The sequence below is a fragment of the Stegastes partitus genome, unplaced genomic scaffold (assembly GCF_000690725.1).
Source record: "Stegastes partitus isolate 25-593 unplaced genomic scaffold, Stegastes_partitus-1.0.2 Scaffold1258, whole genome shotgun sequence".
Taxonomy (NCBI): Eukaryota; Metazoa; Chordata; class Actinopteri; family Pomacentridae; genus Stegastes; species Stegastes partitus.
Window position 1 is genome coordinate 82,848 of NW_007578989.1, and position 13,859 is coordinate 96,706.

At 40.3% G+C, this 13,859-nt stretch overlaps 1 protein-coding gene across 4 annotated transcripts in view; it reads right to left on the reverse strand.

Annotated features, from left to right (window-relative positions):
• Positions 1 to 981: 981 nt before the first annotated feature.
• LOC103369238 (GTPase IMAP family member 4-like) overlaps positions 982 to 13,859 on the reverse strand; it is a 16,150-nt gene continuing 3,272 nt past the window's right edge. The window contains exons 2-3 of one of the 4 annotated variants that reach the window (XM_008297903.1): positions 12,838 to 13,478; positions 982 to 2,443 (exon numbers count right to left, since the gene is read on the reverse strand). In XM_008297903.1, the coding sequence (XP_008296125.1) occupies positions 2,033 to 2,443; positions 12,838 to 13,464 (1,038 nt within the window). In that variant the 5' untranslated portion in view covers positions 13,465 to 13,478 and the 3' untranslated portion in view covers positions 982 to 2,032. Of the gene's footprint in view, positions 2,444 to 12,304; positions 13,479 to 13,859 lie in introns of those variants that run through there. The other 3 variants (XM_008297900.1, XM_008297901.1, XM_008297899.1) reach the window with 3 other exon arrangements.

A 13,859-nucleotide genomic window follows, 5' to 3' on the forward strand; every position in this document is an offset into this window, starting at 1 on the left:
CAAACTTGAGTGAGCTTGAGTGGTTTTGCAGAGTAGTGTAGCTGATGTGGAGTTTCTAATGAAGAAAAGACCCTTTTGTCCTTTTCGTTTCACGTTTCTAAAATGCTGAAATTAGATCCACAGTAGCACCAATAACCCAAAGCTCCATGACAGTGTGTGTGTTTGTAGGTGGCTGCAGTACAGTATTAAACCACAAATGTGAAACGAAGTGTTTAGCTGAACCAGTAAAGGTTTTATTTTAAAGCACATGTGGTGGAATCTGCAACGGCCTTTGTTGCTCCCTTGAGTCTTGCGATCACTAAAGAAATGAAATGAGACGAGATGAGGTGTCAACGAGAACAGGAAGCAGATTTCAATTTGGAATCAATTGACATCCCTTGGTAGAACTCTGTTTTCACTTTGACGTGAAAGAGTTTTTATGTTTTTGTTTTTGGTTTTTTGGTAAATTCTCGTCAACAAAAGAAAAGGAAAAGCTTGTATTGACCGTGGTCCAGTGTTGGAAAAAAATCAATAAAAAGAGAATATTTCCAAAGGGGTTGACTATTTTCAGCATGATAATTGTGTCAACAGTTATCATCTAGGGTTAATGTAAAAATAATGGCTGGATTTCAACTTTAAACAGAGTAGATGACAGCGAGTCCTTAGTTTGGAGAAACAGGCAAACGGACATGTTAGACTTTTTAAAGGGTTAAAGCAAAGACTTCACAACAAGAGTAGCTATTATCACTCATTTCTGTTTCGTTCTCATCTTTTAGCTTTTGAAACTGTGCACATGAAGTGTTTTTTGTCTCAAAACACAGACATGGCACAGACATGGTTTATCACAAACTGCTTTGCTGTGTGGACGATTCACTGTTTGAGCACATTTTATCATGTCCGATAGCAGAAACACTTCCTTTGTGTTGGAAGAGATTGGTACATGTTAGAAGACAGTATGTCAGAGTGACAGCAAAACTTGCAGGGAATCAGTCAAAACACTGGTGGTGATTGTGCAATCAAAATGTATTTCATAAAAGCAAGTTAAAGCAAAGAACTGTCATTACAAACACTCTTGATGATGAAATTGAACATTTGGATTAGTACATCTGCATTTGTGAAGCAAAAACATCACGTGTTAAATTAAGTTTTAAAAGACCAAAGAAAAACATCATCTTTCATTACAAGTCACAGAAAATCTACATCCAGTGTAATAACTGTTTTTTTAAGCTTTTAATAATCCAAACTCAGTTACTTCTCATAACTCATACGTATACTTTGTCCTTACATTGCTAAACATTTTACAAACCATGACTATATGATACACCTTGACTAAAGATATTGAAAGAAACATCTTACTGAGGGTTTTATAAAGACTTTATTACATCCACAAAATACTTTAATCAGAAAAAGAAGCACTTTAATGTGGATTCTATTATTAATATCATTAAGTACCATTTTTAAACTACTAATTAAATGCAGTGATGATCAAACACCCCTATATAGATTTAAAAGTCTGTTCCAACAACATATGTCATTTTCTATCTAAGAACAGGAGTTAAAGATCTCCTCCTCCTTGTTGCTTATGTCAGTAACTGACAATAAACCTACAGATGCACAGAGAACAATCAGCCTCTTCTAGGAGACCAAATCATCAACAACACCTCATAAAACTCCACCTGGCAGGAGGAGACAGTTAATATATAATGTGTGTTGAGGTGAAATTCTCCTTCACGTATTCATGATTGGATAATAAGAAAAAACACGACTAGAAAGAAGCTTCAATCATGGAGACAAGGAAGGTAGAAAAATAGAAAATGCCAACATGATCTGATTAAACCACAAAATCCTTAAAGGATCCTAAAAACATCATCAAGGTGAACAGAGTCACCAGTAGAACACAGACATGCTGATAAATGGACAAAGGCCGTCAGTTTAAAGCCTCACAAACAGTTATTGATTTTGATCTTGATACTTATGTGTCATCATGGCAGCAGAGCCAAACAATCCTCTAGATGGGGATTTTGATCTGAGTGGTGCAAAGCTCAACTGCAATCTAATTATTTTTTTTTGAATCATGCAACGTTTCCATCTCACTTTGCTGTTCTTTTTGGCTGGTTGGCTTTTCCACATCTTCTTTGTCTTGCTTGATGATAGTCGTAGCTGTGTTCTTTGCTGCCTCCCCTGCTGAGTCTGCTTCATCAGCTGCTTTATGTCTTGCCCAACCTGCTACTGTACATACAACAGCACCAACTCCTGCAACTGCACCTACTACAGCACCTGCTATCATTGTCTTAAGACCTAGGGCAGCTACTACAATCGTACATGTTGCACCCGCTAAACCTCCCAGCAATACTCGTGCGGTGATGCCAGGTGCCTTCATGAGACGATCTGAGACATTGCTCTTTGCCTGCTGCCTGATAACTTCTGGTGACATGCCTACTGATGAGCTTCTAATGCGCTCTTCCTCCTGTCGTATTGCTCTCTTCACTGCTTGCAGCATGTCATTGGTGTAGCGCCCTCTACTCTCCACCATTTGTTTTACTGTATCAAGCAGCTTTGCTACCTGGACCTTGTTGTTTCTGTATTCATCCTGCTGGTTGTTCTTCCAGTACTTATTATCAACCACGTAGCAGCGGTTCCCACATTTCTTCAAGAGATCACACAGACGCTTATTTCCACTGACAAACTCCTCAATCATCATGTTGTCAGGAAGCTGGTCACCATGAGTGAAAACAACTACAGCGTGTTTGAAAGCTTCCTCAGAAAAACACTCTGTTATCCTGGAAACAACCTCGTTCTCCTGCTCTGTGAATTTCTCAACTTTAAGTAAAATAAGAAAAGCATCAAGCCCATCACAGCTCTCTATGATAGAATCTATCATCTCAGACTTCAGCTCATCATCAGACGTGCGACCGTCAAAGAAACCAGGAGTATCAATCACAGTGATAGATCCTCCATTAACCTGTCTGGTTTCTTTCTGACATTCACTTGTTCCAGGGTTAGAAGTATGATTGATCCTAAACACGTGCTCTCCCAGAATCATTTGTCCCAAGCTGCTTTTCCCAGCTCCAGTTTTCCCCACCAGGGCCATCCATATGTGTTGTGCTAGAAGAGAATAATGACATATATCATATATCAACAGTACTTTGTACACACAGTGGTCAGAAATCACTATAAACAGGAACATCACTTCAGCTCGTCAGAAATAGTAGCTGTGACTGTGGTCTGAATGTTTTCTGTGTCCACAAGTTCATGCAGTTTCTGAGCCTCTGTTGTCATGTGAAACAATCATTCATGAGGTTTTACCAGAGAATTTCAGTAAATATAGACAACAAATGAACAAACACTGGTTTGAATTGTCTGTGACAGTGTTATTTAGAAGCCAAACATCCACAATCCTCCTGGGATTCAATGACAGTGAGAACAGTACAACATCAGGAAAAGAATGAAGTTAGTCTGCTGCTTTTTAGTCTTTACATCTGAGACTGACAGAAGTGTATCAAGAAGTTATGGGGCCTGTAGATAAGCAAGTAACAATTTACATACATGTGAATCTGTAGTCAAAGCTCTGTCAGGTTTTATTGATAGATAATCTTGCATGGCTGATTCATTCATGTTGGTCTAAATATTCCTCCAACTTTTAGCAGCGTTTCAGGAGCTCACCTTGTGTCACGTCCTCAGGAACAGATGTGGAATCTGCTGCTGCTCTGCTCGCTGTGGCTGTTTCTGAACCTGAGGACAAAGTGTTTCATGATGTTACGTTTTGATGGTGACAGCAAAAATACTGTTATGTGACGTTGGAACTTTGATGTTGACAAATTTATGATTCTGGGTCATTTGTTATATGACGCAAATATGGTCCAGATTCTGTCTAAACAGCTGCTGATATTAGTTTAAACCTTTGGTTTAAACCTGTGGAACTGTGATGGTACATGTGCTGCTTCTGTTGGTTTATTTTATTTTTTTTAAAAGATTCATTGTAAGTTTCAGCCCATTAACACGTACATATTTTTCCATTTCTGCAGTCGATGCAAATGAGCGTGTACAACAAATAAATCCATCCATCCATCCATCCATTATATATACACCGCTTAATCCTCACTAGGGTCGCGCTTAGACTTAGACACTTAGAGATAGACAACCAAGCACACTCACACAACAAAAACAGTGTTTAAAAAAAAATATATATATATGTTTATGGTGCAAAAGGTCAAGATGTGCATAAAGTAGTGCAAAGATTGGATGAAGTCTTGCATTAAGAGGAGGACAAAGGGAGGATGGTGGAGGTGGACTGGAAGTGTTCATCAGTCTTATGGCCTTGGAATAGAAACTGAACCACAGATTTGAGATTGTAAATATTCTCATTTGTGGCAACAAAGTCATGGATGCAGAGTGTGAACAGTATGAAACTAAGTTCACAACCTTGAGGGGAACCAGTGTTCATTATAAATGTCCCGGAACTCATTCCTGATGGACTGTAGTCTGCAGAGGAAACAGTCTGTGATCAGTTCTTGGTGCAGTCAGGTTCAATCTGAGGTTGAAAAGTTTTTCTGTTGATGTTATGGTGATGGATCTGTTGAATGCTGAGCTGATGTCCATGAACAGCATTCTGATTTAGGTTTTCTTATCTTCCACAGAGGAGAGTCTGCAGTGAGCAGAACAGACAGCGTCTATGTAGATCTGTTTGGTCAGTACACAAAGTGAAGGTGGTTCAATGAAGGAGACTGTGGATCTAATGTGGTTTGGTTTGATGCTTTTTCTGAGGTTACATTTGGGAAATCCTGCAGCCCTCTTCATTGCTTGGTTTAAAAGTGGTGGAGTTTGGACACAGCATGTGTCGTATCTGGTTATTTATCGAAGGCTTTTGGCTAAGATTTATGTATGAATGTGAACAGAGTGTTTTACCATTTCAAAGTAGGTACTGATGTAACATGAGTTCACTTTCAAGGCTTCTTATCTTGCCTGTTTTCTTTTTGGGTGCAGCTTATTTCTCACAGAAGTTGTGAAAAGGTTTAAAAGTGTCTTAATTCGTGCAATGAGAACGGAGTGCAGACACACCCAGACAGACAGGAACGGTTCTTTGTTTTTTAAAATGGTTGTCATGCAGACAAATCTGATATATGATACATATCAGACACAAAAAATGAAAACTGAAAGCAGACATGATGATGTGATAAAAATCAAAGGAGAGATAGCAGATATCTGTCACTGGGTTTACATTTTTTATTTCTTCTACTTTAGCTTTCTATTTGGGTTTGCTAAATGTGGAACTGTTTCATGGAGGACACACACGTTAGATCTGCAAAAGTAGATACAAATCTATATTTACAACAAGTTTAAACTTGTGCTTATGTGTCATTTGTAGAACTATATTACTAAAGGCAGTGTTGGCTGTGGTAAAATGCTTCAGCACTCTGAGACCAACTGTGAAGGATGTACATGGGTTCAAAAGTTTACAGATCAGAACCAAACCATTGTTTGTTATTGCCATTTTCAGAACTTCAAAAAGTCCCAAATTTGAAAAGCAAAGACATGAAAGAAATGATAAAAGCAGAGTAAAACCCTCAAATAGTCATGCACATCTTGGCTGAGTTGGAAGACACCAGTTTTATTGGCTGCTATTTAACACGTAACAAAGAATAAAGATCTCTGTCCAAGCCTCCACTCCAGCAGTGCTCCTTCTTAAACATAACCTTTTATCTTATAGTTAGTGATTCACTGTGCAGTTACACTATTACACCGGATCAACTCAACATATCCAGAACAATTCATTTTCTTTTGGACTCTGCTTTGAATCTGCCTCAGTGACCCCAAGATTTCTCTCCAATATTAAAAAGCAGCAAAGAGAGTTTCCAGCAGTGCAACTGCATCAACATTAGAGTGGTTGGAGCAAAAAAATTGGATTCTCTTCTTGGTCTCAGCAGACTACTATTTATTTATTTCAATTATTTATAAAAATGTGGCAGTATATTAGATATAATTATAGATGTTGCAACTAACATCTATTGATTCTGTGAGCTGACGGCCCAAACATTTGATCAGGTCCATCAATAGTCTATAAGCTGCTATCAACTGACGTCAGATCTTTCTGACTTTTGCAGTTTTCATACAAGACAGACAGTAAAAAGATCAGCATGCTTTACCAAACCCTGTAGCTGCATCTGCATCTAATGTTTCACAGCAGCTTTCATGACATGCTGTTAAACTCAGTTTTACATTTTAAATTTTCATTAGGACAGTTGCACACAAATGAAACCAAACCTAAACATCATTTCACAGCAGAGACAAACAAAAGCATGTCAGTGGAAGCACTGTGCAAACAGCACAGTTCCATCAGTACTATGACTAGAGCCGGTTCTGTTTAGTCCGTTCACTGCAACGATCCGTTATTGTAATCATGTAGTTGTTTACTTTACTACTAACATCATTCATCTTCACCATCTTGCTCTGTGCTACAGTTCAGTCTTTGCTCAGTGTCTTTGGCACAGAGAGGTTCAGTCTTTCCTTCCTGCTCAGTCATGGGTCTCAGCAGGTCTTCTCAGGTAGTCATCATCCATCCATTTCACTCTATCTGGGGTCTGATGGGTTGGCAGCAGACCAAGCAGGTCACTCCAGAACTGCCTCCACTGAGATCGAGGTCGACCCCAGGGTCTCCACCCAGCTGGATGTGACTGGAAAAGTATTCAGGAGACATCGTAATCAGATACCTCAACCACCCCTTTCGACTCGACTCCGAGCTTCCTCTGGATGTCCCAGCTCCTCACCCTATCTCTAAAGCTGAGGTCAGCTTTAGAGATGTGGTAGCAACTTACCCCAACCAGAGGGACCAGTCCATCGGTATCTGGTACAGAACCATGACTTCAGACTTGGAGGTGCTGACTCTCACTCCAGATTGCCTCAGTGCTCGCTGAAGCTCACAACATGATGAAACCAACAGAACTACATCATCTGCAGAAAAGCAGAGATGCAACTCTGAGGTCTCCAAACCGGACAGCTTCCTCATTCTGGCGGCACCTTAAGATCCTGTCAGTGATTCTCACAAACAGGATCAGAGTGACAAGAAGTATCACTGGTGGAGTCCAACACACTGATCAGTCAGTGAACAAATGATGATGATGAATGCTGTGACTCAATCAGTCAATACATGCAGGAGGATGTTGTGAGTGAATTCACAGGAAGGGGAGGAAACTATTCTTTACTTTTCAGTTTGGTTTAGTTCACTTCATTGTTGACTGAATAGGACATTAGGCTTGTGTGATAAAAGCAGACACACTAAAGCAGGTTCAGCAAACAGTTACATTTCCTTTAAAAACGATTATAGTGAAATCCTTTGCTTTAATAGCTGGCATCCTGTACAACCTCCATTTACTCTGCCTGCTACAGGACTGTGTGTGTTTCTTCTCCCACTGCTGCTGCTTGGACTTTCACAGCTTTTACAATAAGCAGCACACCTATGATGGCTGCTACACCAAACAAGGCTCTCACAGGTTGTCGTGTTACACGTTTCATCCAACACCTCACGATTCTGAGGAAAGACACCAGAGATGGTTTTCTTTGCTGTCTCTTCCATTCCTGCAGCATCTCAGTGCTGTAGCAGCCTCCTCCATTGTCCTTCACCATGTCATTGATTGTATTAAGCAGCTGTGTCACCTGGAACTGGTTGTTCCTGTATTCACCCTGCTGGTTGTTTTGCCAGTATTTGTTATCTACAACATGACATCGACCGCCGCACGTCTCCACCAGGTCTTTCAGATGCTTGTTATTGCTGATGAAATCCTTCATGTTCATGTTTTCTGACAGCTGGTCACCATGTGTGAAAACAACTGCAGAATAGTTAAAAACCTCTGCAGAAAAATACTCATGCATTTGTCTGATGACATCAGTTTCCTGCTCNGATTTCAGGTGGAGTTTTCTGAGGTTTTGTTGATGATTTGGTCTCTGAGAACTCGTTTATTGTTCTGTCCATCTGTAGGCCTATTGTCAGACTTCTTAACACCTATTGTCACATACAAAATGACATGTAGTGTTAGAGCAGGCTTCTGAAACCCGCCTTTGGGTTGTTCTTCACATTTTAACAACTATTACTATTCTTACAAAGAGATTCTATGGAGGTGTTTGGTCATCACTGACATTATTAACTCCTTCACCTACAGAAGAGGTCAGAAAGGGTGAAGCCTCCACCCTCCATCTCCATCTTTATTGATACTTTACTCTCTGGCCGATGATGTTTAATTTATCAACCAGCTACACTGCAGTTTCTTAAATTCTAACTAAACACACCCTCAAACATGAACAAAATGTGACTACATGCTGAAAAACTCTTGGCAGTTGTATGATTTGTACTTTGACTACAGCACACTCTTCGAATAGCAAAGTGAAATTCAACTGAAACTGCAGCCTCATTCCAGCAGAGAGAAGAACACATGCAGGACAGTCATCCATTCCTCCTCTCCACACGTGTCTTATTTGACTCCATATCACTGGTGAGTTAAGATTCTTTTCTGCTTCTATTTAACTGTCCACTCTGCTTACAGTGTATTGAGCTGACACGTCAAATTTTGGGGAAATGTCCTTAGAAAGATTGTGGACAGTTTATCAATATGAGAAGTAATAGGTTTTATTTATGTTCTCTCTCAGTTTTGTTTGTGCACCATGTAGATGTGGATAAGTGAATTTCTCATTCTTGAAAGATTCTTCAGATAACAAGGGAAACTCATTGTTCTTCTTTGAGGGCAGAGATGTTCTACTGAACAGAATTCCTGGCACATTTGGACTCAGTATTTCCTGTTCAGACAGACCTCAGCTCACCCAGTGCATTAACACGACGCCACTGGTAAAAGCTTGACCTGTATACAAACAGCGAGAAAAACGGAGCAAGAGGGCGAGGTGGAGTGATGAAACAGAAAGTGAAACCTGAAGCAGAAAAACAAGCACCAGTCTGGGATGTGGCATTGCAACACATTTCAACAACCACTAGGTGGAAGCACAGGCAAATGTTAAAGGAGGGAATTTGGCCACCTTTGCTGTATTTTCCCTTCCTCACTGGAAGTTTGGAAATCTGTTCTGTGGACATTCAGCAAAACAGCATCAATCAGTGCAACTAGAGCTCCTCAATGGTTTTGTTCAGTGATTGTACAGTCACTCATAATTGGGAGACATCTTTTATTCTCAAGCTGCTCCTCCAATCAATAGTCAGTTTATTGAAAAAAAGAACAACAGTTTGTCATTGTACTTTCACTGCAAACTATGGTGCACATCTCTGCCTATATGGAGAATGCAGGCTAGTCATGACTAGTTCAAGGACGGAACTAGATTTTATCATCCTTATTTATGTAGGTCTCCTGCAAAAGCTGCCTCATTCTAGAGTTTGTCAAATTTGAAGTCACTGCTCTCCAAACCAGATCTCAGGTCTGTTTACTTCTCTGGTAAACACTGAAAACTTCCACTGCTTCAATGGAAACTTACAGATGATTTAAAACTTGATTTCCACTAAAACCTGTCCCACTTTGGACACTTGAGGGCACCAGAGTCAAACTGGATGGAGTCATAAATGTACGACTTCCATTTTAGATGAGGGACTTGCCAACTCTTTTAAGCTTAAGCGTCTTCCGTACATAGTTCACAGCTCAAACACCAACCTCATACATTCATTTCTTTTTACGCATCTTAAATTTAAGCCCGGACATGTCAGTCACTGATGAAATTCAGAGGACATTTTATTCAAAACATTGGGCCTCCATTTGCCTATAGATGGAAAAGTTCTGATGCTAATATTGCATGTTTTTGATCATAAATAAGACAGTTGAGAAGAGTTCTTTATGATGGAATATATACAGAGCTAAAGGATGCAGAGCTGCATGAATTTCAAGCAGTAAGTTGAAGTGCTGTAGCTCAGGCAGCAGAAGTTGTTCATATTTCACATGTACACTGCAGACTGATGCCTTGATTGCATTTTGCATCTACATGTTTCATTTATTTCTTGTATCTTACGTATATTCTGATTACATTTATTGTCTTTCTGCAGAATATGTGACGAATGTCTCCAGAGTGTGTAACAAGCAGCTGACACAGGATCTCTCATTCAGTATTAGACTCCTCCTAACCCTTAGTGGATGACAAACTTGAGTGAGCTTGAGTGGCTTTGCAGAGTAGTGTAGCTGATGTAGAGTTTCTAATGAAAAAAAGACTATTTTGTCCTTTTCGCTGCATGTTTGTAAAATGCTGAAATTAGATCCANTGTGATGAAAAGCATGGCTATTAAAGAGTATGGAATGAATGTCTGTGTGTGTCCACCTGGTAAATACACTACAGTTGTCTTGTGAAATAACCATTTGTCACAGAGTGAACTTGGTGTAGGGGAGAGGGTGAGTGCCTGGGTGGCATGTGTGCCTGATTGTAACCCCACCCCTGGGATTAGGCATAAGTAGATGCTGGTGTGTGTGTTGAGGTACATGGTGGCAGGTCCTGAGCAGCAAGGAACGGCAGCAGACAGAGGGAGCGGCTCCTGGGTTGGTGGATGGCAGGCCAGGTGTGGGAAACACACACAGAAGGCGTCTGGCTGAACTGGAGACAGCAAAGAGTGGCCGGTGACTGGAAGCGCCGGGGGAGTGGTGGAGGGGGAGCGTGAGCCAACCCCCCTCCCTCAGCTAAGTGCCTTTTAATTGTGGTTGCTGGAGTGGTTGAAGCAGGGCCCGCTTGCATGGTTTTAAGTTTTTATTTTTTGCTGTGACGTGTGACTACAAGATAGCGGTGGCTCTCTCTTAACCAGCCCCTGTAGCATCCAGTGTCTTCACCAGCCACCGGTTTGTCAATCACATGGCCTGTCCCTTACGCAGGTTACCCCCATCCCCCCCAAGCGTTGGAGAAGAGGACCGACGGAGGAGGAGGAAGAGAGGAACCTCCATGGAAGCCGCACTGCAGGACTAGCATGTTACTGTCTGGCTTGACCAGGATTTTTTCTCTAGCCCTGGACTAGGAACATTTTAAATTGTCTTTTTTTTTTTTTTTAACAACTCCAGCCTATTAATAAACCTTATTATCCTTTCAGCATCACGTTGAATATTTATTTATATAGAGTGCTCCCCCTGGGACTCAGTGTGTCCGGGGCTTCCCGCCCCTATTACACATTCATTAGGTTTTTCAAGATAATTTCAGTGAAGGTGGACATCAAATGGACAAGCACTGGTTTAAGTGTCTTTGGCAGCATTAGAGGCCAAACACTCAAAATCCTCCTGGGATCCAATGACAGTGAGAACAGTAGAANTGTTTCAGCACATTTTATCATGTCCGATAGCAGAAACACTTCCTTTGTGTTGGAAGAGATTGGTACATGTTAGAAGACAGTATGTCAGAGTGACAAAAAAACTTACAGGGAATCAGTCAAAACACTGGTGGTGATTGAGCAATCAAAATGTATTTCATAAAAGCAAGATAAAGCAAAGAACTGTCATTAAAACATTCTTGATGATGAAATTGAACATTTGGATTAGTAAATCTGCATTTGTGAAGCAAAAACATCACAAGTGTTAAATGAAGTTTAAAAAGAGGAAAGAAAAACATCATCTTTCATTACAAGTCACAGAAAATCTACATCCAGTGTAATAACTGTTTTTTTTAAGGTTTTAATAATCCAAACTCAGTTACTTCTCATAACTCATGCATCTACTTTGTCCTTACATTGCTAAACATTTTACAATCCATGACTATATGATACACCTTGACTAAAGATACTGAAAGAAACATCTTACTGAGGGTTCTATAAAGACCTTATTACATCCACAAAATACTTTAATCAGGCAAAGAAGTGCTTTAATGTAGATTCTATTATTAATTTCATGAAGTACCATTTTTAAACTACTAATAAAATACAGTCATGATCAAACACCCCTATATAGGTTTAAAAGTCTGGTCCAACACTATATGTCATTTTCTATCTAAGAACAGGAGTTAAAGATCTCCTCCTCCTTGTTGCTTATGTCAGTGACTGACAATAAACCTACAGATGCACAGAGAACAATCAGCCTCTTCTAGGAGACCAAATCATCAACAACACCTCATAAAACTCCACCTGGCAGGAGGAGACAATTAATATATAATGTGTGTTGAGGTGAAATTCTCCTTCATGTACTCATGATTGGATAACAAGAACAAACATGACTAGAAAGAAGCTTCAGTCATGTAGACAAGGAAGGTAGAAAAATAGAAAATGCCAACATGATCTGATTAAACCACAAAATCCTTAAAGGATCCTAAAAACATCACCAAGGTGAACAGAGTCACCAGTAGAACACAGACATGCTGATAAATGGACAAAGGTCGTCAGTTTAAAGCCTCACAAACAGTTATTGATTTTGATCTTGATACTTATGTGTCGTCATGGCAGCAGAGCCCAACAATCCTCGAGATGGGGGTTTTGATCTGAGTGGTGCAAAGCTCAATTGCAATCTATTTTTTTTTTTTGGAATCAAGCAACGTTTCCATCTCGCTTTGCTGTTGCTTTGGGCTTTTTAGCTTGTCCACAACTTCTTTGATTGGCTTGATGATAGCCTTAGCTGTGTTCTTTGCTGCCTCCCCTGCTGAATCTGCTTCATCAGCTTCTTTATACCCTACATAACCTCCCACTGCTGCGCCTGCAGCAGCACCAACTCCTGCAACTACAGCTAATCCAACACCTACTGGCACTATCTTAAGATATGCGACAACTGCTGCAATCGCAAATGGTACACCCAGTAAAGCTCCCAACAACACTCCTGTGGTGATGCCAGCTGCCTTCTTGAGAAAATTTGAGACAATACACTTCGCCTGCTGCCACATATCTTCTTGTGACATGCCTGCTAATGACCAGCTAATGCGCTCTACCTGTTGTCGTATTGCTTTCTGCACTGATTGCAGCATCTCATTGATGTAGCGCCCTGTACTCTCCACCATTTGTTTTACTGTATCGAACAGCTTTGCTACCTGGACCTTGTTGTTTCTGTATTCATCCTGCTGGTTGTTATTCCAGTACTTATTATCAACAACGTGGTAGCGATTCCCACATTTCTTCAAGAGATCACACAGACACTTATTTCCATGGACAAACTCCTCAATCTTCATGTTGTCTGGAAGCTGATCACCGTGAGTGAAGACAACTACAGCGTGTTTGAAAGCTTCCTCAGAAAAATACTCTGTTATCTTGGAAACAACCTCATTCTCATGCTTTGTGAATCTCTCAACTTTAAATACAATGAGAAAAGCATCAAGCCCATCAGAGCACTCTATGATAGAATCTATCATCTCAGACTTCAGCTTATCATCAGACATACGATTGTCAAAGAAACCAGGAGTATCAATCACAGTGATTAATCCTCCATCAACTTGTCTGGTTTCTTTCTTACATTTACTTGATCCAGGGTTTGCACTATGATGTATATTAAACACAGCCTCTCCAAGTATTGTTTGGCCCAAGCTGCTTTTTCCAGCTCCAGTTTTCCCCAGCAGGGCCATCCTTATGTCTTGTGCTAGAAGAGAATAATGACATATATCATATATCAACAGTACTTTGTATACGCAGTTGTCAGAAATCACTATAAACAGGACCATCACTTCAGCTTGTCAGAAATAGTAGCTGTGACTGTGACTGTGGTTTGAATGTTTTCTGTGTCTACAAGTTCATGCAGTTTCTGAGCCACTGTTGTTGTGTATTCACCATATCATAATTGTGTGATGTTATGGGCACATAGCTTTTTGTACCAGTGTGAACACCAGAGACCGGGTTGCTGGGTTGCGCATGCGCACTGTTATTGTTGTGATGAAAAGCATGGCTATTAAAGAGTATGGAATGAATGTCTGTGTGTGTCCACCTGGTAAATACACTACAGTTGTCTTGTGAAATAACCATT